Raw genomic sequence first — 24,806 nt, forward strand, 5'->3', positions numbered from 1 at the left:
GAGCACGCCAGGCACCTCTGTCCTCCACTACCTCCCGCAGTTTGGTCAAACTCATGCTGGTAACCTCGAAAACACTATCCAACCATCTCGTCCTCTGTCGCCCCCTTCTCCTTGTGCCCTCCATCTTTCCTAGAATCAGTGTCTTCTCCAGGGAGTCTTCTCTTCTCATGAGGTGGCCAAAGTACTGGAGCCTCAGCTTCACGATCTGTCCTTCCAGTGAGCACTCAGGGCTGATTTCCTTAATAATGGATGCGTTTGATCTTCTTGCAGTCCATGGGACTCTCAAAAGTCTTCTCCAGCACCATAATTCAAAAGCATCAATTCTTCGGCGATCATCCTTCTTTATGGTCCAGCTCTCACTTCCATTGAATTTGTTGAGCCAACTACAAACTTCTTCATTCTTTGATTCCCTCCAGCCTGGCTTATATTTTAACACATTCTGGATCCAGGGATTAGAAGGATCTGATATGCAGCCTACTTCCCTCCGTTCTAGCCCAAATTCGTAACAGTATACAAAATATTAAAGGCTAAAATACACAACAGCAAGAATAAGAACTAGCCCAGGCTCTTCTGTCATTTTGTTGGTATCCTGCCAACTTATGGTAATTGTCTTTCTCTGCTGCTAATGGCAAATGGTTACGTTTTCCCTAATGTTATATTTAATGAATATAACCTTTCCTCTAATTTAAATTGGTGTTTTGAGTCTTCCTTGGTGTGGGTGTGATGGCAAAGCATTTTTACCCAGACTAACAGTGAGATTTACAGTTTTGAAGAAAGCAAGTGGAGGGGGGGGGGGGGTAGAGGAGAGACAGAGCAGCTCCTTCATGAACTTTACAGCACTTAGTGTTTATATTTTGTGAATGTTTTTATGTTCAGTTTTAAAGGATTTCTACAGACCAATCCTACAAAATCTCCCACTGAAATGATACAGGGATGTATATTAACACAGCTACACACAGAAAAATAAAATGGGATTAGACAGTGTAAAACTGCTCATCTCTAGTGCGAATTAGTTGCGGGGAAGAGCATGAGAGCAGAATAGTACAGTGATGAGGCCTAAGAATAACAAATGCACAGTTCACGGTGAGCAGAGGAAAATATACAGTAGATCTGGACTTGCTGGGGACTCAGTGCTTTGAAACAGTTCAGGTAGTGGAGATTTTCAGGCAATATATATGCTCAGTGGGCATCTGCACAGCCTACCTTATCTGGGGGCGAAATATGGGGCCCTGGATTGCGCTGGCTGAGGGAACAACTGCCCTGTCCTGTATACATCCCCACAGCAATTTGGGGGCAGGGCTAATATTTAATTGTTGTTTTAAAAGTCATCTCCTTCCCACTTTTTGACTGAAAACGGAGGAGGGTTAAATTCTGTGGAGTGGTAGCCTGAAGAGGAATCTAGGTGCTTCTCTTCAGGGATACATACAAATCCTTGGACAAATTATTATAGCCAATGATACAGACAGTTGATTTCTTCAGAATTTTCTTCTTATTAGATGCTCCCTATTGTTCAGCTCAGGCCTCAGCAAAATAATGTAACATTTTGGGGAAAAGATGCAACCCAACAACCCACCACTGGAGGCTAAGATAGAGAAGATCTCCACAGCCACCATGTATTTCCCCTTTGTGCTCATGTAGGAAGGAACAAAGGATAACCAAACACTGCAAAAGACCAACATGCTGAAAGTGATGAACTTGGCTTCATTGAAACTGTCAGGTAATTTCCGGGCAAGGAAAGCCACAGTGAAACTGACCATAGCTAGGAAGCCCATGTAGCCCAAGACACAGTAAAAGAAGGTCACAGTCCCCTCATTGCACTCCAGTACAATTTCTTCAGCCACTGAATTCATATCAACATTAGGGAATGGAGGAGAGATCACCAGCCACAGAGTGCAGATGAGTGCTTGGATAAGGGAGCAGGAAAGGACAATAGAGTTTTCCAGTCCCTTCCCCACCCACTTCCTCATCCGGGATCCTGGTTTTGTGGCCATGAAAGCCAGAACCACAGTGATGGTTTTTGCCAGCACACAAGAAACAGCCACTGAGAAGATGATGCCAAAAGCAGTTTGTCGGAGGAGACATGTCACCTTGTCAGGATATCCGATGAACAGTAATGAGGAAAGGAAGCAAAGCAAGAGGGAGATGAGTAGAGCGTAGGTGAGGTCCCGGTTGTTGGCTTTCACAACAGGAGTGTCCCTGTGTTTCACAAATATTTCCAGTACCAGTGCTGTAATGAAAGCAAAGGAAAGAGCAGAAGTGGCTAAGCTGAGGCCCAGAGGTTCTTCAAAGGACAAGAATGTTGTATGCTTAGGAATACATATAGTCTTATTTTTGCTTGGATAGTTTTCATCTTCACATTCGTAGCAGTCATTCACGTCTAAGAAAGAAAAGCATGGTTCTTAATCTGAAAAATATGAGCAACATGCCACTGCTTGTAAATACATAATTAAAATGATTAAAAAAGGATACAATGAGTTCTGAACAATGGAAATTGAAAATGGTGGAAACTTGTCCTTCTCACATATTGGATGTAAAATACTGATTGAGGCAAAATGCAAGGCCACAGAGAGACTTCCTGTTCTCTGGCTAGAAGCCAACTCAAATTAACCTGTCACAGATCTAGTTGCTAACACTTACTTACTCCCTAATTAAGGAGTACAGTGGTACCTCTGGTTGCAAACGGGATCCGTTCTGCAGGCCCGTTTGCAACATGAAAAGAGCGCAACCCGCAGCAGCGCGTCTGCACACGCACGGGTTGGTAGAAGCACACGCTTCTCTGCATGCGTGAGTGGCGAATTTGGAAGTAACCCTGAATATAACATGAAGCAGACGTAACCAGAGGTACCACTGTATTTGTGTAATTCAGTCTTTGCAAATTTCAACATTTGAAAACTTAATCAACACCTTTCAATCAGTTCCTGGATTTAAGTATTTCACACTTCTCCAAACATTACGGCACAATTTTCTGAAGTATAAGGGCATAAAAATACATGTTTAAATATGTTACCAGAAAATAAACACAGATTCAAATATTTGTAAGAAAATATATATATTCCTAAAGACATTTTGAGAGAAAATGCAGGAATAAGTATATAATTAAACAAATTAATTATGGGCAAAAATATGTGAAAGTAACAAAAGCTAGAAACAGATTCAGCCATCTGTAGCCAAAGTGTCAAAACTGATTTCAAGATCTGCTGTAGAGGAAGATATTACATTTAGGTAGCCGTACTATGCCAAGATGATGGCATAATGCAAGCCGGGCATAAATTATGACGGCATAAAGTACAGCAGATCTAAAATCCATTCTGAAGCAGGGATGCCACTGGTTGAGCAGTTCAAAGGCTATCAGAGAGAAAACAAGCTTTTAAAATAGTGTTGGGGTTACACCACCCTTTTCATTAGCTTAATTTAGGCTGGGTTTCCAGGTATTGTGACCAAGCTGAATAACCTTCATGAATTGTATTCTAACCCCACCCTGGTCTCAACCCTGATATAAAGGCATATTTTCAGCTGCTACAGAAACCTCCTGGCTCATCTGAAAATCTACTTTATACTAATCTTGTTCAAGCTGGTGGATCTTGCTATAGGATTCTTCCTTATAACAGCATTCAACATCCACAATCACTAATATTGTGGCTGCTGCCACTCTGCCGTGAGTTTGTGGGGAGGACCACTCCCCCCTGAAGCCCTTTTCCCACCTTGGGCCTGGGGGCGGGCCCCATACTCCACCTCAGCATATAAGGCTCCAAGGAGGCCTCGGGACATTGCTGCTGCCGCTCTGCCGTGAGTTTGTGGGGAGGACCTCTCCCCTGCAAGCCCATTCTCCACCTTTGGCCTGGGGGCGGGCCCCATACTCACCTCCACAGCTTATGGGGCTCCAGGGAGGCCTCGGGTGCGTAGGGTGGGGTGGGTGTTTAGTTGGGTGTGGGAATTTGTTTAATTTAATTATGTTGTGTTTGTAACTTTGTTTTTTGTTTATATAGTTTTATTGTTCTGTTAGTTTGTTTTTTGTATAGGCTTTAATTTGATTTTAAGGGGAGGGGTCAGGGCTGCCTGGGAGTGGGTCCCAGCAAACAAAGTGGCTGGGGCAGGTTCCACAGGGGGGGATGCACTCGGACAACCGATCTCAGTGATCATGGGTAGGAGGAGGAGTTACGCTAAGACCAGACCATGTCATTACCGAGGAAGCAGGCTTAGTCGTTGTCTGAGGACTATCCCTGCCTCCAGGTCTGGTCCTGACCGGAAGGATACTGGAATCAACAAGGGAAACCCACATGACCTGAAAGTGTTGCTGTGCAATGCCAGGTCAATGATGAATAAAACCACTGCCATCCACGATCTGATTGTGGATGGAGGATATGACCTGGCATGTGTGACAGAGACCTGGTTGGATGAAGCAGATGGGCCCGTCCTTGCCGCTGCTTGCCCACCAGGTTTCTCTTACGCACAGCAATCCAGGACTTGTGGGCGGGGAGGGGGGTTGCAGTGATTTTTAGGAAGTCATTAGTTTGCACCAGGCGTCCTATTGGAAAGACCCAGTTCTCTGAGTGCATGTTCTGGAAGTTGGGCAATAGGGGCAGTACAGGATTCCTATTGGTGTACCGACCTCCCCGCTGCACCAAGGATTCCCTGCCCGAGCTGCTTCAGGTCGTGGCGGATGTCCTCCTGGAGACACCTAGTTTGGTTGTCCTAGGGGATTTTAACATCCATGCCCGCACGACCTTACAAGGGGCCGCTCGGGACTTCATGGAAAGCATGGCCTCCATGGGGCTGTCCCTGAATAAGTCTGGCCCAAATCATAGCCACAGGCATGCCTTAGACCTGGTGTTCACCTCTATGGATGTTGGTGATCTGACACTAAGTAAAAGCGAAACCAAAGAAGTGCCATGGTCAGATCACTTCCTGGTGCAACTGGACTTCTCCGCGACCCTTCCCCTCTGCAGGGAGGCGGGACCGATTCAGATGGTCCGCCCCCGCCACTTAATGGATCCAAATAATTTCCAGAGAGTGGTAGGGGATGTTTTATCCCAAGTTAATGGCCTTTCAGCTGATTCCCTGGTGGCCCGCTGGAATGCAGAGTTAACCAGGGCTATTGACTGTCTGGCTCCGAAGCGCCCTCTCCGATTGCATGGAGCCCGGACAGCCCCGTGGTTTTCCACGGATCTGAGGGCAATGAAACAATCGTTGAGACGGCTAGAGCGCCGGTGGCTGATAACCCATTCTGAATCTGACCGGACACGGGTTAGAGCTCAATGTCGAGCCTACCAAGTGGCGATAGCGATGGCGAAGAAGACTTTCTTCACCGCCTCTATTGCATCTGCGGAAAACAGCAGCAGGAGACTGCAGCAGGTGGTTCGCAATTTAGCGGAACCACCTGCGACATCGGGGCCCAGTACGGGCCACATGATCTCCTGCAATGACTTTGCAAAGTTTTTTGCAGATAAAGTCGCTCAGATTCGAGAAGAGGTAGACTCCACCGTGGGAGCAGGGCTGGGGCGGGAGAGTGCTAGAGTCCTGTCTAGTCAAGTTGTGTGGGATCAATTCCAATCTGTTACCCCGAGGATGTGGACAGGCTGCTTGGACGAGTGAAACCAACCACTTGTCTCCTTGATCCTTGCCCATCCTGGCTTATAAAAGCTAGCCGGGAAGGACTGGGCGATGGGCTTCGGGGGGTGGTGAATGCTTCCCTCCGTGAGGGAGCCTTTCCAGACCCGCTGAAAGAGGCGGTTATTAAACCGCTTCTTTAAAAGCCATCTTTAGATGCGGCCACGATAGCCAACTATCGCCCAGTCTCAAATCTTCAATTCTTGGGCAAGGTGATTGAGCGAGTGGTTGCTGAACAACTCCAGGCACGCCTGGAAGAAGCAGACCATTTGGATCCCTTCCAGTCGGGATTCAGGCCTCATCATGGGACTGAAACTGCCTTGGTCGCACTGGTTGATGATCTCCGGCGGGCTAGGGACAAAGGTGAGAGCTGTTTCCTAGTTCTGCTGGATCTCTCAGCGGCGTTTGATACCATCGACCATAACATCCTTCTGGACCGTCTTGAGGGACTGGGAGCTGGGGGCACTGTTATACAGTGGTTCCGCTCCTTCCTCCTGGGCCGTGTTCAGAAAGTGGTGGTGGGGGATGAGTGTTCAGACCCCTGGGCCCTCACTTGTGGGGTGCCTCAGGGTTCTGTCCTCTCCCTCATGCTTTTCAACATCTACATGAAGCCGCTGGGAGAGATCATCAGGGGATTTGGGCTGGGTGTTCATCAGCATGTGGATGATACCCAGCTCTACCTCTCTTTCAAATCAGAACCAGTGAAGGCAGTGAAGGTCCTGTGTGAGTGCCTGGAGGCGGTTGGAGGTTGGATGGCGGCTAACAGATTGAGGTTGAATCCTGACAAGACAGAAGTACTGTTTTTGGGGGACAGGAGGCGGGCAGGTGTGGAGGATTCCCTGGTCCTGAATGGGGTAACTGTGCCTCTGAAGGACCAGGTGCGCAGCCTGGGAGTCATTTTGGACTCACAGCTTTCCATGGAGGCACAGGTCAAATCTGTGTCCAGGGCAGCTGTTTACCAGCTCCACCTGGTACGCAGGCTGAGACCCTATCTGCCTGCGGACTGCCTCGCCAGAGTGGTGCATGCTCTGGTTATCTCCCGCTTGGATTACTGCAATGCGCTCTACGTGGGGCTACCTTTGAAGGTGACCCGGAAACTACAACTAATCCAGAACGCGGCAGTTAGACTGGTGACTGGGAGCGGCCGCAGAGACCACATAACACCGGTCTTGAAAGACCTACATTGGCTCCCAGTACGTTTCCGAGCACAATTCAAAGTGTTGGTGCTGACGTTTAAAGCCCTAAACGGCCTTGGTCCAGTATATCTGAAGGAGCGTCTCCACCCCCATCGTTCTACCCGGACACTGAGGTCCAGCACCGAGGGCCTTCTGGCGGTTCCCTCACTGCGAGAAGCCAAGTTACAGGGAACCAGGCAGAGGGCCTTCTCGGTAGTGGCGCCTTCCCTGTGGAAACCCTCCCACCAGATGTCAAAGAGAACAACAACTACCAGGCTTTTAGAAGACATCTGAAGGCAGCCCTGTTTCGGGAAGCTTTTAATGTTTTAATGTTTGATGTATTATAGTATTTTAATATTCTTTTGGGAGCCGCCCAGAGTGGCTGGGGAAGCCCAGCCAGATGGGCGGGGTATAAATAATAAATTATGATGATGATGATGATAATAATTTATTTATAGTTCTCCCATCTGGCTGGGTTCTCAGAATTGTAGTCTGAACCAGAGTTTCAACCAGATTCATCCTCCAAACTCATAACAATATATTCAGTATCAGCAAAATCTATTTAGGATTCTCTTCTTCAATTTGTCATTTAACATATTCACTTTGAGTGTAACTGGAACCAATTACAAATTCTCTCTCTCTCTCTCTCTCTCTCACACACACACACACACACTTTCATTATGTCCCTCTTCAGCAAGATTTCTCAATATTTCATGAACTGTCAAATGGAACCCTGGTGAATGCATGACTTCATATGGATGTTATCGATTAGAGGCAACAAGCTATAAATAAAGACAGTAAATTTCTTACCCTCTTTGTCTGAAATCTTCCCTTCTGGACATGGGATGCAATCGTAGCAGCAAAATGCTTCCCCCTCCTTCACCTTCCTGCAAAAACCAGGACGGCATCTTTCAGTACATACAGACTTCGGCTGTGTCTAATACACAAATGAAAGAGATATATAAAATAAGTGGACTGAAAGAAAAGCTAAAAGTGGCAATTAAACTCCTCCTTAAATGGATTTGCAAAAGAACAACAGCATTCACTTCAGGAATTCATTTAATAGCTTGTTTCAATTCTATTTGGACTCATTTTCTGACGTTTCCCAGTGACTCAATGTGCAAACGCCAATAAATTGTTGTTGTTTTTTGCAGTTACTGTTGTGTTTAGTGATGATTTTAGTATCCTCTATAATCAGGGCTCTGACTCTGTATGAAAACCTCTTTCTGCCAAAGTGACATTAAAGGGTTGTGGTGGTTTCCCTACTGCAAATTAAGCCTCAAAGTTATACACCTGCTATACTAAAACCTTGAAACATGGCATGCATAATCTGCCTTGGGAGGTGTACAAATGTGTCAAAACTTTATACCAATTTTGTAAAAGGAGCCACAGTTTAGAAAGTGCTGAAAATTGACACATGGACTCTTTTAAAACTGAAATATTTATGCCTGCAGTGCATAGGTCTTAACTAGCCAGTCAAAGCCATTACCTTGACAAAGGAACTAGTCCAGCAAACTTCCCTTTATTTATTCTCCCCTCACTGGTGCAGGACCCCAGAATTGTAATGTGAACCAGGTTTTCATCCAGACTGATCCTCCAAACTCATAACAATATATTCAAGATCAAAATCTATTTAGGATTTACTTCTTCAAGTTGTCAGTTAACATATTCACTTTGAGTGTAACTGGAACCAGTATAGAGACTGTGCATTTAGCTTATAACATTAATTCATAGGTTGTGCTATCTTTAATCCAATTTTATAAGGCTGAAGAATGTACAGTGAAATTATACCTGGATATATCTTTGTACCTTATGTTAAAGTCTTCAAAATCACAAATGGCTGATGTTCGCATCCTACCTGGTTAAACCAATGGTGCCATTTTATGGCTCCCTCATTGATGGTCAACGCTTGCTGTGGAGGAGCCAGGGAATCCACCCCTCCTACCTTCACTCTCTGAAAGGATTGGTTGGAGAAAACGATCCAATTGGTAATATCAAATCCAGCCAATATCTCCCCATTCTGGTCCAAGGAAATCTTATCCCCAGCACTGTTGTTAAATGAGATATCCCTCAGAAAATGATGAAGCTAGATAGAAAGAGAAAGTATAGAAAAGGCTTCAATTCAGCAAGAGAAAATAATGATGTTCACTTTCATGGCATGCTTGGAGGAAAGCAGTTTTCTTTTCATCATATATATATATGAGATGAAAATCATATATATGATTTTCATCATATATATGAGATGAAAATCTCATATATATATATATGAGATTTAAGCCAAGAATTTGTCACATTTGGAAGTTCGTTTCAAATTACAGATTCTTAAGATCTCCCGCAGGAAATGCACACACAGCCATGAAAAACTGGGTGCTCTCTTCATTTTGTTGTCTAAAATATATCACTTTGCTCTCTATAGACTTTATATGCTATTCGATATATTATTCCTTTGATACTCCAACTTCAGTGGTAGATGGGAAATCAGTCCCATGCTCATCTAAGAGGTTGGTATGAATAGTTGAAGGAAACTTTTAAAATAGTTGAAATAAACTTTTAAAATAATTAAAATTCGCAAGAAATGAAAGGAGAATAAAATACGTCAACACCCATGTGATTGCGTAGGCTTTCCCAAACAATTAGGTTTTCAGCAGGTGTGTAAATGAATATAGTGATGGTGTCCGTCTGTTGTCAATAGGAAGGGAAGTCCAGTAGGCTGAATTTGAACATAGAAAAGCACGTGGAGAAGTTCCCATTTGTCACTATGTGCATTTCAAGAGAGATAAAGCAACTATCTCATGGCCAAAGGGCAGTGAATTGAGGAAGTGGCTTTGGGGGAAGGTGGGGAAGATTTCAAGAGCATTGCAGCACCCACATTGCTGACCCCTGCTGTGGTTGCATAGGGAAAATGACAGTTAACCAAATGGACAGATATAAAAGGCAAACAGAACATGTTTTGCACCTCTTTGAGGAAAGGTGTGCAGTCCAGTACCTGCCACAGCGGTTTTGTGTGAAACTTCACTCCTCCCCTGATCATTACTGGTCTGTGTTTGCCTCGGGATGTAGACATGGCATGTAAAGCATGGGCCACAGCATAGACAGCATTGTAGATGTTGTAGCTGTGGCTGGTCATGCTCATTTCAAAGAAAGGACCAGGAAGATTCTCCAGCTTCTCTTGCCCAGTGCAAACATCTCCCCTCACACTGCCAACAACTTGATTTGGAAATACACAGCCAAATGCCTGTTGCCAGAAGTCCAAAATGAAGCCATCTCCTTTTGGACTGGAAGGTGTTTTGCTCTGGACAAATTGATGAAATCCTGGTGGATCATTCGAGTGAGTTGTGAAAGAGAGAACCCCATGGAGTATTTCTGTATCCCAAGTCCGTTGAAAGACAAAAGAGGTGAGCTCCACCTGGGCTGTCATGATCCACACTTTACCTTTCGGGGTATTTGAACTTTGTTCCAGTTCTGATAGGTAAGGCAACCACCTAAAAAGTGCCAGAGCATATGATTCTCCATAAGCCAACACCACATTTGCTTTGCTATCATTTATTTTGTCATTTATTTTTGCCCCCAGTTTAAACATATTGTTAATTTCAGTGACATAAGTGTATTTGTGGCTTCTTTCTATGAAGGCAAAACAGATGCCATTCTCCGCAAAAAAAGGAACCACAGTTTGCACAAATCTTTCTGCATTCTCATCATAGAAAGTAAGGATTCCAATCCATATCCACCGGAAATGCAGTAGCAAAGATAGGATCCCCTTATACTGGTGGGCTTCCTTGGGCGTCATCTGGTAGAAGAAAAGGCCTGGGGTTTTATCATTCATCACTGGAGCAGGGCCATATATCAGCTAAACGTAGTTTTGATAAGAGGAGAAAGAGGCAGAAGCAACAATAACTTTTAGATATTCGATTTGTGTATTATAAGCCTCACTGGGGCGATTTCCACTTTGGGATTCCATTCCTTTATTTTTGGCTGCACATGCTATTTTGTTAAGACAAACTACACTCAGATGCCAATCAGTTCTTATCATATATCAGGAAATGACAAGGCCAAAAGGGATATCTGAAGCAAAAACATATGTGCTACCTAGACTTTATTTCTTAGCTTGAATCTCTCATTAGCATGGCCCACCTGATTATATGAAATCTGCTCATTTATTTATCCAAATCTATCTGGATGTGTATATCTCCCATGACATGTCAGTGATTTCTCTCTCTCACCTGTGGAACCTTATAGATATCCAAGATTGTTGCCACATGAAGGGAAGTTTGGGAGTCCAGTCCCCCAATGATGGCTATCAAGTTGTTCTTGATGTCACAGATGTAGTTGGGGACAAATGTTTCCAGTGTGGATATGAGCAACATTGTGGCATGTGAGGTCCATTTGGCATTGAAATAGCTGTCATAGATGCGGAAGCCTAAAGTGACATTGGGTAAGAGCTGAGGGTTTTCATTGATCTCCTTCACTGCAAACTGCAAGGCCAGGATGTGCTGGTAGTTCTTAGGTACCACACTAAAAAGAGAGTTTCATTTTCTATCAGAAGGGCTTGTAACACTTTGTAAATTTATCGCTGCTTAGTTCTACATCATCCTCATTAGTAGTATTTATTACTGTAATTATTTAAGGTTTTTTATTTTTGCAGGGGAGGAAGCTCTTGAACATGAATCACTACAAGTGATCCTCTGCCTTGCCTACAACGGTAGAAAAGGAATATAGGAGGAAATTCTATAGGAGGGGGATCACAGATTTTAAAATGTCCCTGATGTAGATTTTAAATGCTGGCTTTATCATCTGTGTAGAAGTTCTGTCCTTATTTCTTTCTCTCGGGGCCCTGAAGTAAAAGTGATGCAGTTATTTCTACAAGAATATTACATGTCTTCATATGATACCTGAATGTTTAATTTAGTGTGGAAAGTGGAAACAATTTCTAGTGGAGATCCTCCAGACCACATTTCTCCCACATCACATATATTTCGACCTAAATAGTAGTTCTGCCTCTAGGACAAGGGTGGAGAACTGTGCCCCTCCAGATGTTGCTGTCCAACAATGTCCATTATTATTAATGCAACTGATGGAGTCGAGCAACCACTGCACACCCACAGTTTATCCACCCTTCCTCTAAAATTAATCTCTGCAGTATGCAAAGAAGGAATCAAAATGTAGAAGTGAAACTATCCAGTTCTTACTTTAGTTCTTCCAGCAATGTTGGTGGGGGGTTTTCGGTGAAGGCTATTGCAATGGAGACGATGATGCTGTGAGAGGCTATGCCACCAAGGATGAGGTCTCCTTCCTGGTGATACTGATGAAGTGGAGTGTATGGATCATGGATGTGGCATTTAACAATGGGAGGTTTGCATAATGCATGAGAAAGTAGAATCAGCAGCAAGACCAATAATGCCACCATCCTTGGTACAATTTTCCCCTATACACTAAGATGCCCCTACAACTATTACAGCTTTTGTGACTGAAGTAGTCTGACTTGATTGACCTTTTAGTCTGTTCATATGTCTGAAATCCATACAGTGAAAACTGATGAAAAAAAATAGTTATGATACTGATGGATCCTTGAAGGTTTCTGATTCCTAAGCCTAGCTGTGATTGCTGGAGGTAGTATATTTTTGTAAGGCTTCTTCAGATGTTTTGCACCACAAGTCACAACATTCAAACCTGGCTGCAGGTGATGGGGTTGTAAACCAGAGCAGTTCAAGGGCACCAGACTTTGAAAGGCTCAGTTATAATACCTTTCACAGTCTTTATCATTAGCTTGGATAGTGTACTTTGCAAGTCCATGAGGTGCTTTGACACAAGGAAACATTAATTATAGTTCTTTGGATAATTAAAGGGAAGATAGTCACTTGTGTGTTTTTCTGAACAGAAGTTTTCATTTCCTCTTAGCTGCATATGCTTTTGGCTTACAGTAATAAATAAGATGGGGAAAAATACTGAAAATACAACCCTTTGGTCTCAAGAGAGGGAGGAAATGAATATGTTTGATGATAGCACTGGCCTCTTAAAATTCTGACCTGGAAAGTTATAATATTAATAAATGTTATAAATGTTACAATATTATACAACCTGAGCCTATGATGGTGTTATTCACAGCATTAATACCCCTGTAGGGTCTAGTTTTTCTCATAGCTGTAGCCTTTGGATTCAAACAGAAATCAAACATTTCTGTTTTAAAATAAAATAAAAGAAAGCTTGCTGCTTTCTAGGACACATCACTGCAAACTCTCAACTCTAAACCCAGGCTTTGTCCTTCCACCCAAATGATGGAGGGGCTCCAAACATTTCTTCTCCCACATAGTGCCCCCTTTCCTTTGTTCTCGCAATGGCCCATCACCCAAGCAATCACCTCAACACAGGAAGGTAGCCTGGCTTATATTTTAACACTTGCTGAATCCAGGGGTTAGAATGATCTGACATGCAGCCTACTTTTCCCTGTCCCAGCCCAAATTCATAAGTGTATGTAAAATGATGTAATATTGAATGGTAAAATATAAAACAAAAACATGAAATAGCAGACTATGAGCTGTTTATGTACAATGAATGATTGTATACCATTAGAATAAATAATATTTGAAGGTAGCAGATCCCTGTATAAGAATTTTGTTTCATTAAATGTATGACAATGTGACCCCAAAGCTCTCCAAGAGGGATCCTACTACCATGCATGAAGGAGTAAATGTGGAGTTCACTGGAGTCTCCTGACATTCTCATCTACAGTGAAAGATGTGCTGGACGCCTCTTTCCCTGTTTCCAACTCACTTGAGGTTTCTCATTCTTATTGGTTCAAAAGATCTGCCTCTCCTTCTCACTGATAACCTAGTGCTCAATTCCTATCCCTATTGTTCAGTTCAGTTGTTAACAAAATAATGTGCCACCAAGGACGCAGCCCAGTGCTCCTTTTCAGTGCTATTTTTCAAGAAAAAGAGGTGGCGGAACTCCGCATGAATACCTCAACCTGAGAGGTGGCAGAACTGAGGTCTGGCTGAAGAAAAGCCCAGACGCTTCTGTCAATGTGATAAGTTGGTATTGGTCTCTTCTGTGGTTATTTGGTACACTGTCAACTTACTACCAAACCTAGAACATCAGCAATCAGCCCACCAGGCCTTTTTGAGTTCCTCCCACCCAAGTCATTGCCGGTTGCAATTAAGTGTACAGGCGACGAGCATGTTGTGTGTGCCTGATGGACTTTTGACTGCCGATGCTCGCATCATTTTGGCCCTGAAAGGATGTGGAACAGAGGCGTAACAGGCGTACGTGAGACTACTGATTCATGTAATGACCCGGAAAACAACCTCCACACAAATGGAGAATTGCTGGTACTTCATCTGACCTGTACACATTTATTATTTCACCGCTAAAAAACGTTTGAAAATGCAACAACACAGAAGCATTTATCCAGGCTCTGACTACAGAGAGGCAAGCAACCTAAAGATTCAAACAAACAACAGCAAGAATGAAGCCATTTGGCATTGTGGGGACGACGACCCCAAAAAGCTTCCCATTCTCCCTTTCTTCCTCGTGCAATTCTCCAGCTTTATCTTTTGTTTCTTCTCTTTTTATTTTTATTTGCTTTTGAGTATAGTGCCAAGAAGTAGAGATCATTATTGGAATAAAAACCAGAGGAATCCAGCCCAACCCAAAATGATTGGAATCTCAAATAACTATGTATTGAGTGTTTGACATATTTATTTCCCTTTAAATTGGCTGGGAATTTATTTAGCCCTTTCCCTTTCTTTGATGTGGTCATGGTAATAGTTTATCTCGGCTGCTATGGGCAAATCGTTAGAATAAGCTTTCCTTAATGTTGTATTTAATGAATACAGTGGAACCTTGGGTTGGGAACGTGATCCGTGTGGGAGGCACGATCACAACGCGCAGCGCTCGCAACCCATAGCGCTGCGTCTGCACGTGCGGGTCACGATTCAGCGCTTCTGCACATGCGCAAAGCGTGATTTAGTATTTCTGCACATGCGTGAGCGCTGAAATTCAGAAGTAACCCGATACTTCTGGGTTCGGCGCGGTGCGCAACCTGAAATTCCATAAACTGAAGCATCTGTAACCCGAGATACCAGTGTATAACCTTTCCCCCAACTTAAAGTGGTGTCCTGAGTCTTCCATGATGTGAATGTGATGGCAAGTTTTTTTTACCCAGATTATCTTTCAGATTTAAAGAATTGAAGGAAGAAAGGGGGGGGGGAGATAGAACATGTCCTTCATAAACCTTTTAGTACTCAGTGCTTATATTGTGTGACTGTTTTTATGTTCAGTTTTTAAAGGATTTCCATTAGACAGGGTAAAAATTTTCATCTCTGCTCCTGAAAAGTTGTGGGAAAGAGTATGAGGGTAGAAGAGTACAGTGCCGACGTACAAGAATAACAAATGCAGACATCACAGTGAGCAGAGGAAATGATACAGTGTATCTGGAAAAGGTGAATATGGTAGATTGAGGAGGTTTCTGGGTGCTTCTTTTCAGGGATACATAGAAATGGTTTTACTAGCAATTATAGCCAAGACACAGACATTTGATTTCTTCAGCAATTTCTTCTTATTAGGTGCTCCCTACTGTTCAGCTCAGGCCTCAGCAAAATAATGTAACATTTTGGGGAAAAGATGCAACCCAACAACCCACCACTGGAGACTAAGATAGAGAAGATCTCCACAGCCACCATGTATTTCCCCTTTGTGCTCATGTAGGAAGGAACAAAGGATAACCAAACACTGCAAAAGACCAACATGCTGAAAGTGATGAACTTGGCTTCATTGAAACTGTCAGGTAACTTCCTGGCAAGGAAAGCCACAGTGAAACTGACCAGAGCTAGGAAGCCCATGTAGCCCAAGACACAGTAAAAGAAGGTCACAGTCCCCTCATTGCACTCCAGTACAATTTCTTCAGCCACTGACTTCATATCAATATTAGGGAATGGAGGAGAGATCACCAGCCACAGAGTGCAGATGACTGCTTGGATAAGGGAGCAGGAGAGGACAATAGAGTTTGCCAGTCCCTTCCCCACCCACTTCCTCATCCGGGATCCTGGTTTTGTGGCCATGAAAGCCAGAACCACAGTGATGGTTTTTGCCAGTACACAAGAAACAGCCACTGAGAAGATGATGCCAAAAGCAGTTTGCCGGAGGAGACATGTCACCTTGTCAGGATATCCGATGAACAGTAATGCAGAAAAGAAGCAAAGCAAGAGGGAGATGAGCAGAGCGTAGGTGAGGTCCCGGTTGTTGGCTTTCACAACGGGAGTGTCCCTGTGTTTTACAAATATTTTCAATACCAGTGCTGTAATGAAAGCAAAGGAAAGAGCAGAACAGGCTAAGCTGAGGCCCAGAGGTTCTTCAAAGGACAAGAAAGTTGCACGCTTGGGAATACATAAATTCCGATGTTTGTTTGGATATTTTTCAACTTCACACTCATAACAGTCATTCATGTCTGAGAAAAAAACCAAAACATGGTTCTTAATACCAATAATATGACCAACATACCACTGCTTGTAAATACATAATTAAAATGATTTAAAAAGTGTACAAGGAGTTTTAAAAAATAAAGACTAAAATGTTGGAACCATGCCCTTCTCACCTATCCATTCTAGAATACCGACTGAGGCAAAATGCAAGAGGGAGGGCCACAGAGACCCTTCCTGATCTACATTCAGAACCCAACTCAGTTTTTCCCGTCATTGTTCTAGTTGCTCACAATTATTTATTCTTTAATTAAGGAGTGATTGTGTACTTGAGACTTTGCAAATTTTTACATCAAGACCTTTCAACTATTTCCTGGATTTCAATATTTCACACTTCTCCAAACATTACGGCACGATTCTCCGAAGTTTAAGGGCATCAAAATACATGTTTAAATATTTTACCCGGAAGTAAATGCACATTCATATATTATTTTAAGGGAAAATATATCATTTGTAAGCCTGGATGAGGGAGATATGATGGCAAACTTCCAGCTTTTTACAGAACCCTCCTGGCTCATTATACTAATCCTGGTGGATCTTTCTATAGCATTCTTCCTTATTAACAGCATTCAACATCCACAATCACAAATTATCACACACACTTTCATTAGTCCCTCTTCAGCAAGATTTCTCAATATTTCATGAACTGTCAACTGTAATATTGGTGAATGCATCATTTCATACGCATGTTCTTGATTAGAGGCAACAAGTTATAAATATATACAGTAAACTACTTACCTTCCTGGTCCGAAATCTTCCCTTCTGGACATGGGATGCAATCGTAGCAGCAAAATGCTTCTCCCTCCTTCATCTTCCTGCAAAAACCAGGGCGGCAGCTCTCAGTACATACAGAGTCAGGCTGTGTCTAGAATACAAATGAGAGAGAGAGAGAGAGAGAGAGAGAGAGAGAGAGAGAGAGAGATGTATAAAATAAGTGGACTCAAAGAAAAGCTAAAAAGGGAAGTTAAGCTCTTCCTTAAAAGGGATTTGCAAGAGAACATTATTTTCAGAAATTCACTTACTAGCCTGTTTCAATTCCATTTTGACTCATTTCCTGACATTTATGAGTGACTCGATGTGCAAACTCCAATAAATTGTTGTTTTTTGCAGTTGCTATTGTAGACAGTAAAGTTTTTAATATTATCGTCTATAGTCAAGGTTCTTTCTGCCACTGTGACATTAAGGGGTTGTGGTTGTGTCAATGCAAATTAAGCTCCAGAGTTATACACCTGCTATTGCAAAACCTTGAAACATGGCATTCATAATCTGCCTTTTGAGGTGTGCAAATGTGTCAAAACCTTATACCCATTTTGTAAAAGGAGCCACAGTTTAGAAAGTGCTGAAAATTAACATAAGGTCCCATTTGAAAATGAAATATTTATACCTGCAATCCATTGGTCTTAACTAGCCAGTCAATGCCATTAAGTAGTATAGCAAACTTATTATTTCTACCCCGCCCATCTGGCTGAGTTTCCTCAGCCACTCTGGGCGGCTTCCAATCGAGTGTTAAAAACAATACAGCATTAAATATTAAAAACTTCCCTAAACAAGGCTGCCTTCAGATGTCTTTAAAAGATAAAATAGCTGCTTATTTCCTTCACATCTGAAGGGAGGGAGTTCCACAGGGCGGGCGCCACTGCCGAGAAGGCCCTCTGTCTGGTTCCCTGTAACCTCACTTCTCGTAATGAGGGAACCGCCAGAAGGCCCTCGGCGCTGGATCTCAGTGTCCAGGCTGAACGATGGGGGTGGAGAGGCTCCTTCAGGTATACAGGACAGAGGCCATTTAGGGCTTTAAAGGTCAGCACCAACACTTGGAATTGTGCTTGGAAACATACTGGGAGTCAATGGAGATCTCTCAGGACCGGTGTTTTGTGGTCCCGGTGGCCACTCTCAGCCACCAGTCTTCCCTTTATCTGTTCTCCCCTCACTGATGCAGGAGCCCAGAACTGTAATGTAAACCAGGGTTTCATCCAGACTGATCCTCCAAACCCATAACAATATATTCAATATCATAAAAATCTTTTTAGAATTCACTTCTTCAGGTTCTCATTCAATATATTCATTTCAGTATAACAGAAACCAGTATAGAGGCTGTGCATTTAGCTAATAACATTAATTCAAAGCTTGTGCCATCTATAATCCAATTTTATAAAAGCTGAACAATATACAGTGAAAATGTCTGGCTGATGGTTGCATCCTACCTGGTTAAACCAATGGTGCCATTTGATGGCTCCCTCATTGATGGTCAATACTTGATGTGGAGGAGCCAGGGAATCCACCCCTCCTACCTTCACCCTCTGAAAGGACTGGTTGGAGGAAAGAATCCAATTGGTAATATCAATTCCAGCTACTATCTCCCCATTCTGGTCAAAGGAAATTTTATCCCCAGCGCTGTTGTTAAATGAGATACCCCTCAGAAAATGATGGAGCTAGATAGAAAAAGAAAGAGAAAGTAGAGAAAAGGCTTCAATTTAGCAGGACACAATCATGATGTTTACTTTTATGTCAGGTTTCCAAATATTCACCTTGGAGGAAAGTGGTTTTCTTTCCATCTTTCTTTTTTTATATACAGTATATAAGATTTAAGCCAGGACGTGGGTGGCGCTGTGGTCTAAATCACTGAGCCTATTGGACTTGCCGATCAGAAGGTCAGCTATTCGAATCCCCGTGACGGGGTGAGCTCCCATTTTTCGGTCCCAGCTCCTGCTCACCTAGAAGTTGGAAAGCACGTCAAAATGCAAGCAGATAAATAGGTACCACTCTGGTGGGAAGGTAAACGGCATTTCCGTGCACTGCTCTGGTTTGCCAGAAGCAGCTTAGTCATGCTGGTCACATGACCTGGAAGTTGTCTATGGAAAGACACCGGCTCCCTCGGCCAGTAAAGCGAGATGAGCGTGCAACCCCAGAGTCGCCTGTGACTGGACCTAACGGTCAGGGGTACTTTTACCTTGAAGATTTAAGCCAAGCATTTCTCATATTTGGAAGTTCATTTTAAATTAAATTAAGATCTGCAGCAAATGCTCACACAACCATAAAAAGCTTTAGAAAGTTAGAAAGCTCTTTTTTGACTCTATATCTATGCTATGTGATATATCATTCCTTTGATACTCCAACTTCAGAGGTAAATGAGGAATCAGCCCCATGCTGATCTAAGAGGTTGGCATGAATAGTTGAAACAACAGGTTGAAGAAGCAAAATCTTGAAGTTGGCTATATCATGCTTGGATAGAATTCATTCCTTTTTTTCTCTTTCTGTATTTCTACTTTAAGTTCAAACAGTTTAAAAGAAGAAATTTAAAACTTTTAAAATAATAAAAATTAGCAGTAAAATGAAAGATTAAATAATGTCAACATACATGTGACTGTCAGATTTGCCTAAACAAATACAGGTGCCTAAATGAATACAATGAAGGTGTTTGTCTAATGACAATAGACAGGGAAGTCTAGTAGGCTGTATATGAACCTAGAAAAGCATGTGGAGATGTTCCCATTTGTCACTATGTGCATTTCAAGAGAGATAAAGCAACTATCTCATGGCCAAAGGACAGTGAATTGAGGCAGTGGCTTTGGGGGCACCTGGGGAAGATTTCAAGTGCAAAAATCTGTGGTTGCTTAGAAAAAAGTGATAGTTAACCTAATGGAGAGATAGAAAAGGCAAACAGAACATGTTTTGAACCTATTTCAGGAAGGGCAATCAACCCAGTACCTGCCACAGAGGTTGTTTGTCAAACTTCATTCCTCCGCTGATCATTACTAGTCTGTGTTTGACTTGGGACGTAGACACGGCATGTAAAGCATAAATACTTAATTGACAGGAAAGTGGGTGCTCTGTTCATTTTGTTCTCTGTAATATATCATCTTGCTCCCTATAGACACTATATGCCAGGGATGTTCAACAGGTCGATTGGGAACGACTGGTCGATCCCCGGGAGGTTCTGGCATTTCAAGAGAGATATGGCAACTATCACATGGCCAAAGGGCAGTTAATTGGGGAAGTGGCTTTGGGGGCACCTGGGGAAGATTTCAAGAGCATTGGTGACCCCTGCTGTGGTTGCATAGGAAAAGTGACAGCAAAGGAATAGATTGATAGAAAAAGGCAAAGAGAACATGTTTTGAAACTGTTTCAGGAAGGGTGTGCAGCCCATTACCTGCCACAGCGGCTGAATCTGAAACTTCATTCCTCCACTGATCATTACTGGTCTGTGTTTGCCTCGGGATGTAGACATGGCATGTAAAGCATGGGCCACAGCATAGACAGCATTGTAGATGTTGTAGCTGTGGCTAGTCATGCTCATTTCAAAGAAAGGGCCAGGAAGATTCTCCAGCTTCTCTTGCCCAGTGCAAATATCCCCCTTCACACTGCCAACCACTTGATTTGGAAATACACAGCCAAATGCCTGTTGCCAGAAGTCCAGAATAAAGCCATCTCCTTTTGGGCTGGAAGGGTTTTTGCTCTGGACAAATTGACGAAATCCTGGTGGATCATTTGAGTGAGTTGTGAATGAGAGAACCCCATGGAGTATTTCTGTATCCCAAGTCCGTTGATAGACAAAAGAAGTGAGCTCCACCTGGGCTGTCATAATCCACACTTTACCTTTTGGGGTATTTGAACTTTGTTCCAGTTCTGATAGGTAAGGAAACCACCTGAAATATGCCCCAGAATTTGATTCTCCATAAAACAACACCACATTGGCTTTGCTATCATTTATTTTGTCATGTATTTTTGCCCCCAGTTTAAACAAACTGCTAATTTCAGTGACATAAGTAGGTTTGTGACTTCTTTCTATGAAGGCAAAACAGATGCCATTCTGGGAATAAAGTGGAACTACAGTTTGCACAAATCTTTCTGCATTCTCATCATAGAAAGTAAGGATTCCAATCCATATCCACTTGAAATGCAGAAGCAAAGACAGGATCCCCTTATACTGGTGGGCTTCCTTGGGCATCATCTGGTAGAAGAAAAGGCCTGGAGTTTTATCATTCACCACTGGAGCAGGGCCATATATGAGCTAAACATAGTTGTGGTAGGAGGCGAAAGAGACAGAAGCAGCAGTTTTATATATATATTAGAAGTGTGTATTATAAACATCACTGGGGCAATTTCCATTTGGGCCTTCCAATCCTCACCAGTTGGGCTGCCCATGCTATTTTTGTTTAGCCAAGCAACAGTCACCTGCCAATCAGCTGTTATCATAGATCAGGCATTGGCTAGGCCCAGAGGGAGACCTGAAACAATAATTTATGTGCTATCTAGAGTTTATTTCTTACCTTGGATCTGCCATTATCATGGCCCACCTGATTATTTGAAATGTGCACATTTTATTATCCAAATCTATCTGGATGTGCCTAGTTTCCATGACATGTCAGAGAGATATATATCTCACCTGTGGAATCTTATAGATATCCAAGATTGTTGCCACATGAAGGGAGGTTTGGGAGTCCAGTCCCCCAATGATGGCTATTAAGTTTTTCTTGATGTCACAGATGTAGTTGGGGACAAATGTTTCCAGTGTGGATAAGAGTAACATTGTGGCATAAAAGGTCCATTTCACATTGAAATAGGTGTCATAGATACGGAAGCCGAAAGTGACATTGGGTAAGAGCTGAGGGTTTCCGTTGATCTCTTCCACTGCAAATTGCAAGGCTAGTATATGCTGGTAATTCTTAGGTACCACACTAAAAAGAGATTTTCATTTTTTATCAGAAGGGCATGTAACACTTTGTAAATTTACCACAGCTCAGTTCTACATCATCCTCATTAGTATTATTTATTACTGTAATTATTGAAGGGTTTTTTTTTTTTTTGCAGAGGAGGAAACTCTTGAACAGGTATCACTACAAGTGATCCTCCACTTTGCCTAAAATGGTAGAAAAGGGATGTAGGGGAAAATTCTATGGGAGCGGAGTGCAGACTTTAAAATGTCCCTAATACACATCTTTAATGCTGGTTTCATAATCTGTGTCCTTTTCTCATTCTCTTGGGGCCCTGAAGCAAAAGTGATGCAGTTATTTACAGAACAATATGACATGTCTTCATATTATACCTGAATGTTTAATTCAGTGGGGGAACTGGCAAAAATTTCTTTAAACTAGTGGAGATCCTCCTGACCACATTTCTCCCACATCATATCTCCTTTGATCCAAACAGTAGTTCTGCCTCTAGGAGAAGGGTGGAGAACTGTGGCCTCCAGATGTTGTTGTCCACCAATATCCATTATAATTGATGGATATTCTTGGCTGGATCTCATGGAGTCAAACAACCACTGCATGGCCACAGTTTATCCACCCCTCCTCTAAAATTAATCTCCGCAGTGTCCAAAGAAGGAAACAAAACGTAGAAGTAAAATTATCAAGGTCTTACTATAGCTCTTCAAGCAATGTTGGTGGGGGTTTTTCAGTGAAGGCTATTGAACTGGAGAGGATGATGCTGTGAGAGGCTATGCCACCAATGATGAGGTCTCCTTCCTGATGATACTGATGAAGTGGAGTGTATGGATCATGGACATGGCATTTAACAATGGGAGGTTTGCATATTGCACGAGGAAGTAGAGTCAGCAACAAGACCAATAATGCCACCATCTTTGGCACAATCTTTCCCTGCAAATTAAGATCCCCCTTGTTATTTTACAGCATTGGAGATTGAAGTAGACTGACCTGATTGGCCTATTAGTCTGCTCATATGTCTGAAATCCATACTGTGAAAACTGGTGAAAAAAATAGTGATGACACTGATGGATCCTTGCTGGTTTCTGATTCCTAAGTCTAACAGTGATTGCTGGAGGTAATATATTTTTGTAAGGCTTCCTTACACAATTCAAAACATTCAAAGCTGGCTGCAGGTGATGGGGTTGTGATCCAGAGCAGTCCAATGGCACCAGACTTTGGAAGGCTCTGTTATAATACCTTTCAGAGACTTTCTCATTAGCTTGGATAGTGTACTTTGCAATTTTATGATGTGCTTTGACACAAGGGAACATTAATTATAGTTCTTTGGATAATTAAAGGGAAGACAGACGCTTGTGTGTTTTTCTGAACAGAAGTTTTCATTTCCTCTTAGCTGCATATGGTTTTGCCTTACAGTAATAAACAAGATGCAAAAAAAATACTGAAAATACAAACCTTTGGTCTCAAGAGAGGGAGGAAATGAATATGTTTGATGATAGCACTGGCCTCTTGAAAGTTCTGACCTGGAAAGTTCTAATATTAATAAATGTTATAAACGCTACAATATTATACGACCTAAGCCTACGATGGAGGTGATCACAGCATGAATATCCCAAAGGGTCTCGTTTTTCTCATAGCTGTAGCCTTTGGATTCAAACAGACTTTCAACTTTTCTGTTTTATAATAAAAGAAAAGAAAAGAAAAGAAAAGAAAAGAAAAGAAAAGAAAAGAAAAGTCACATCATTGCAAACTCTCAACTCTAAACCCAGGCTTTGTCCTTCCACCCAAATGATGGAGGGGCTCAAACCATTTCTTCTCCCACATAGAGCCCCCTTTCCTTTGTTCTCCCAATGGCCCATCACCCAAGCAATCACCTCAACACAGGAAGCTAGCCTGGCTTATATTTTAACACTTTCTGGATCCAGGGATTAGAAGGATCTGACATGCAGCCTACTTCCCCCCGTTCCAGCCCAAATTCATAACCGTATATAAAATACACAACAGCAAGAACAAAAATGGCGGAATATGAGCTGTTCAATTACAATAAATGATTTTATATCAGTAGAAAGAGTAATATTTGAAGGTAGCAGATCCCTGTATTGTAATTTTATTTCATTGGATGTATCATAATGTGACCCCAAAGCTCTCCAACAGGGATCCTACTGCCATGCATGAAGGTTTCAATGTGGAGTTCCTTGGAGTCTTCTGACCTTCTGCATCAACAGGGATAGATGCGCTGGACTACTCTTTCACTATCTCCAACTCACTTTGAGTATCTCTTTCTAATTGGCTCTCCAGGTCTTTCTTTCTTTCTCATTGATAACCTCATGTTCAGTTCCTTGTCTTGCTGCTCCAGCTTCATCAGCAAATTTGATCAATGAGTTTGGTATCATAAAATGACCCCTCCCCAGATTCCTCATTTAGACACTGTGACAATGTCATGGATGGACGCAAATTTCTAGTCAATACAATATAGGAAAGTGAAACTCATGCATTCTACAAGACTTCCTTTTAAATAATCAATCCCTATCATTTAGTTCAGGTCTCAAACAAATATTGTAGAGCAGATGTACCAATATGGAATACTCAGTTAATAAAGAGAAGAATTCTGGCTATGCTTTTATCCTGATGCCCAGGAAGTGTTGGGAGATGCATGTACATGTAATCTACCTATGAACCTCTAAACATACACATATAAGAGGTGGCTCTGTTTTGTAAGTCAAACACATGGTGCCCTTCAAATGTGCCTAAACACTTCTAAACTCAGAAATTCACAACACAGAGAATTTGAAAAGCAAACTTTTATTACAGTAGGGTGGTGGGTAATGAGGCTTCAGCAACTATGTTACAATATTGCAATGTAATGCTTTCATGGGTATATTTTAATT

At 42.5% G+C, this 24,806-nt stretch overlaps 2 protein-coding genes across 2 annotated transcripts; both read right to left on the reverse strand.

Annotated features, from left to right (window-relative positions):
* Window positions 1-1,475: 1,475 nt before the first annotated feature.
* On the reverse strand, window positions 1,476-12,186 carry LOC114583350 (vomeronasal type-2 receptor 26-like). Its single transcript, XM_077918076.1, has 5 exons — window positions 11,969-12,186; window positions 11,003-11,294; window positions 8,641-8,868; window positions 7,593-7,719; window positions 1,476-2,377 (listed from the first exon to the last, which is right to left on the reverse strand). Exons 1-5 carry the CDS (start codon window positions 12,184-12,186, stop codon window positions 1,476-1,478), a joined length of 1,767 nt encoding a protein of 588 aa, XP_077774202.1.
* Window positions 12,187-15,322: 3,136 nt separating this feature from the next.
* On the reverse strand, window positions 15,323-22,833 carry LOC114583349 (vomeronasal type-2 receptor 26-like). The gene is made up of 6 exons (XM_077918077.1): window positions 22,616-22,833; window positions 21,639-21,930; window positions 20,403-21,203; window positions 18,457-18,684; window positions 16,994-17,120; window positions 15,323-16,224 (listed from the first exon to the last, which is right to left on the reverse strand). Exons 1-6 carry the CDS (start codon window positions 22,831-22,833, stop codon window positions 15,323-15,325), a joined length of 2,568 nt encoding a protein of 855 aa, XP_077774203.1.
* Window positions 22,834-24,806: the final 1,973 nt, after the last annotated feature.

Source organism: Podarcis muralis, chromosome 13 (assembly GCF_964188315.1).
Source record: "Podarcis muralis chromosome 13, rPodMur119.hap1.1, whole genome shotgun sequence".
Taxonomy (NCBI): domain Eukaryota; kingdom Metazoa; phylum Chordata; class Lepidosauria; order Squamata; family Lacertidae; genus Podarcis; species Podarcis muralis.

Excerpts from the sequence above, each read along its gene's own strand:
- LOC114583350 (XM_077918076.1), bottom strand. The coding sequence starts at position 12,186 with ATGGTGGCATTATTGGTCTTGCTGCTGATTCTACTTTCTCATGCATTA. Across the intron at positions 8,869-11,002 it reads ATATCTATAAGGTTCCACAG|CTTCATCATTTTCTGAGGGA; the intron begins GTGAGAGAGAGA and ends CTTTCTATCTAG. Across the intron at positions 2,378-7,592 it reads GAAGATTTCAGACAAAGAGG|ACGTGAATGACTGCTACGAA; the intron begins GTAAGAAATTTA and ends TTTCTTTCTTAG.
- LOC114583349 (XM_077918077.1), bottom strand. The coding sequence starts at position 22,833 with ATGGTGGCATTATTGGTCTTGTTGCTGACTCTACTTCCTCGTGCAATA. Across the intron at positions 21,931-22,615 it reads ACATTGCTTGAAGAGCTATA|TGTGGTACCTAAGAATTACC; the intron begins GTAAGACCTTGA and ends ATCTCTTTTTAG. Across the intron at positions 18,685-20,402 it reads AGATTCAGCCGCTGTGGCAG|CTCCATCATTTTCTGAGGGG; the intron begins GTAATGGGCTGC and ends TTTTCTATCTAG.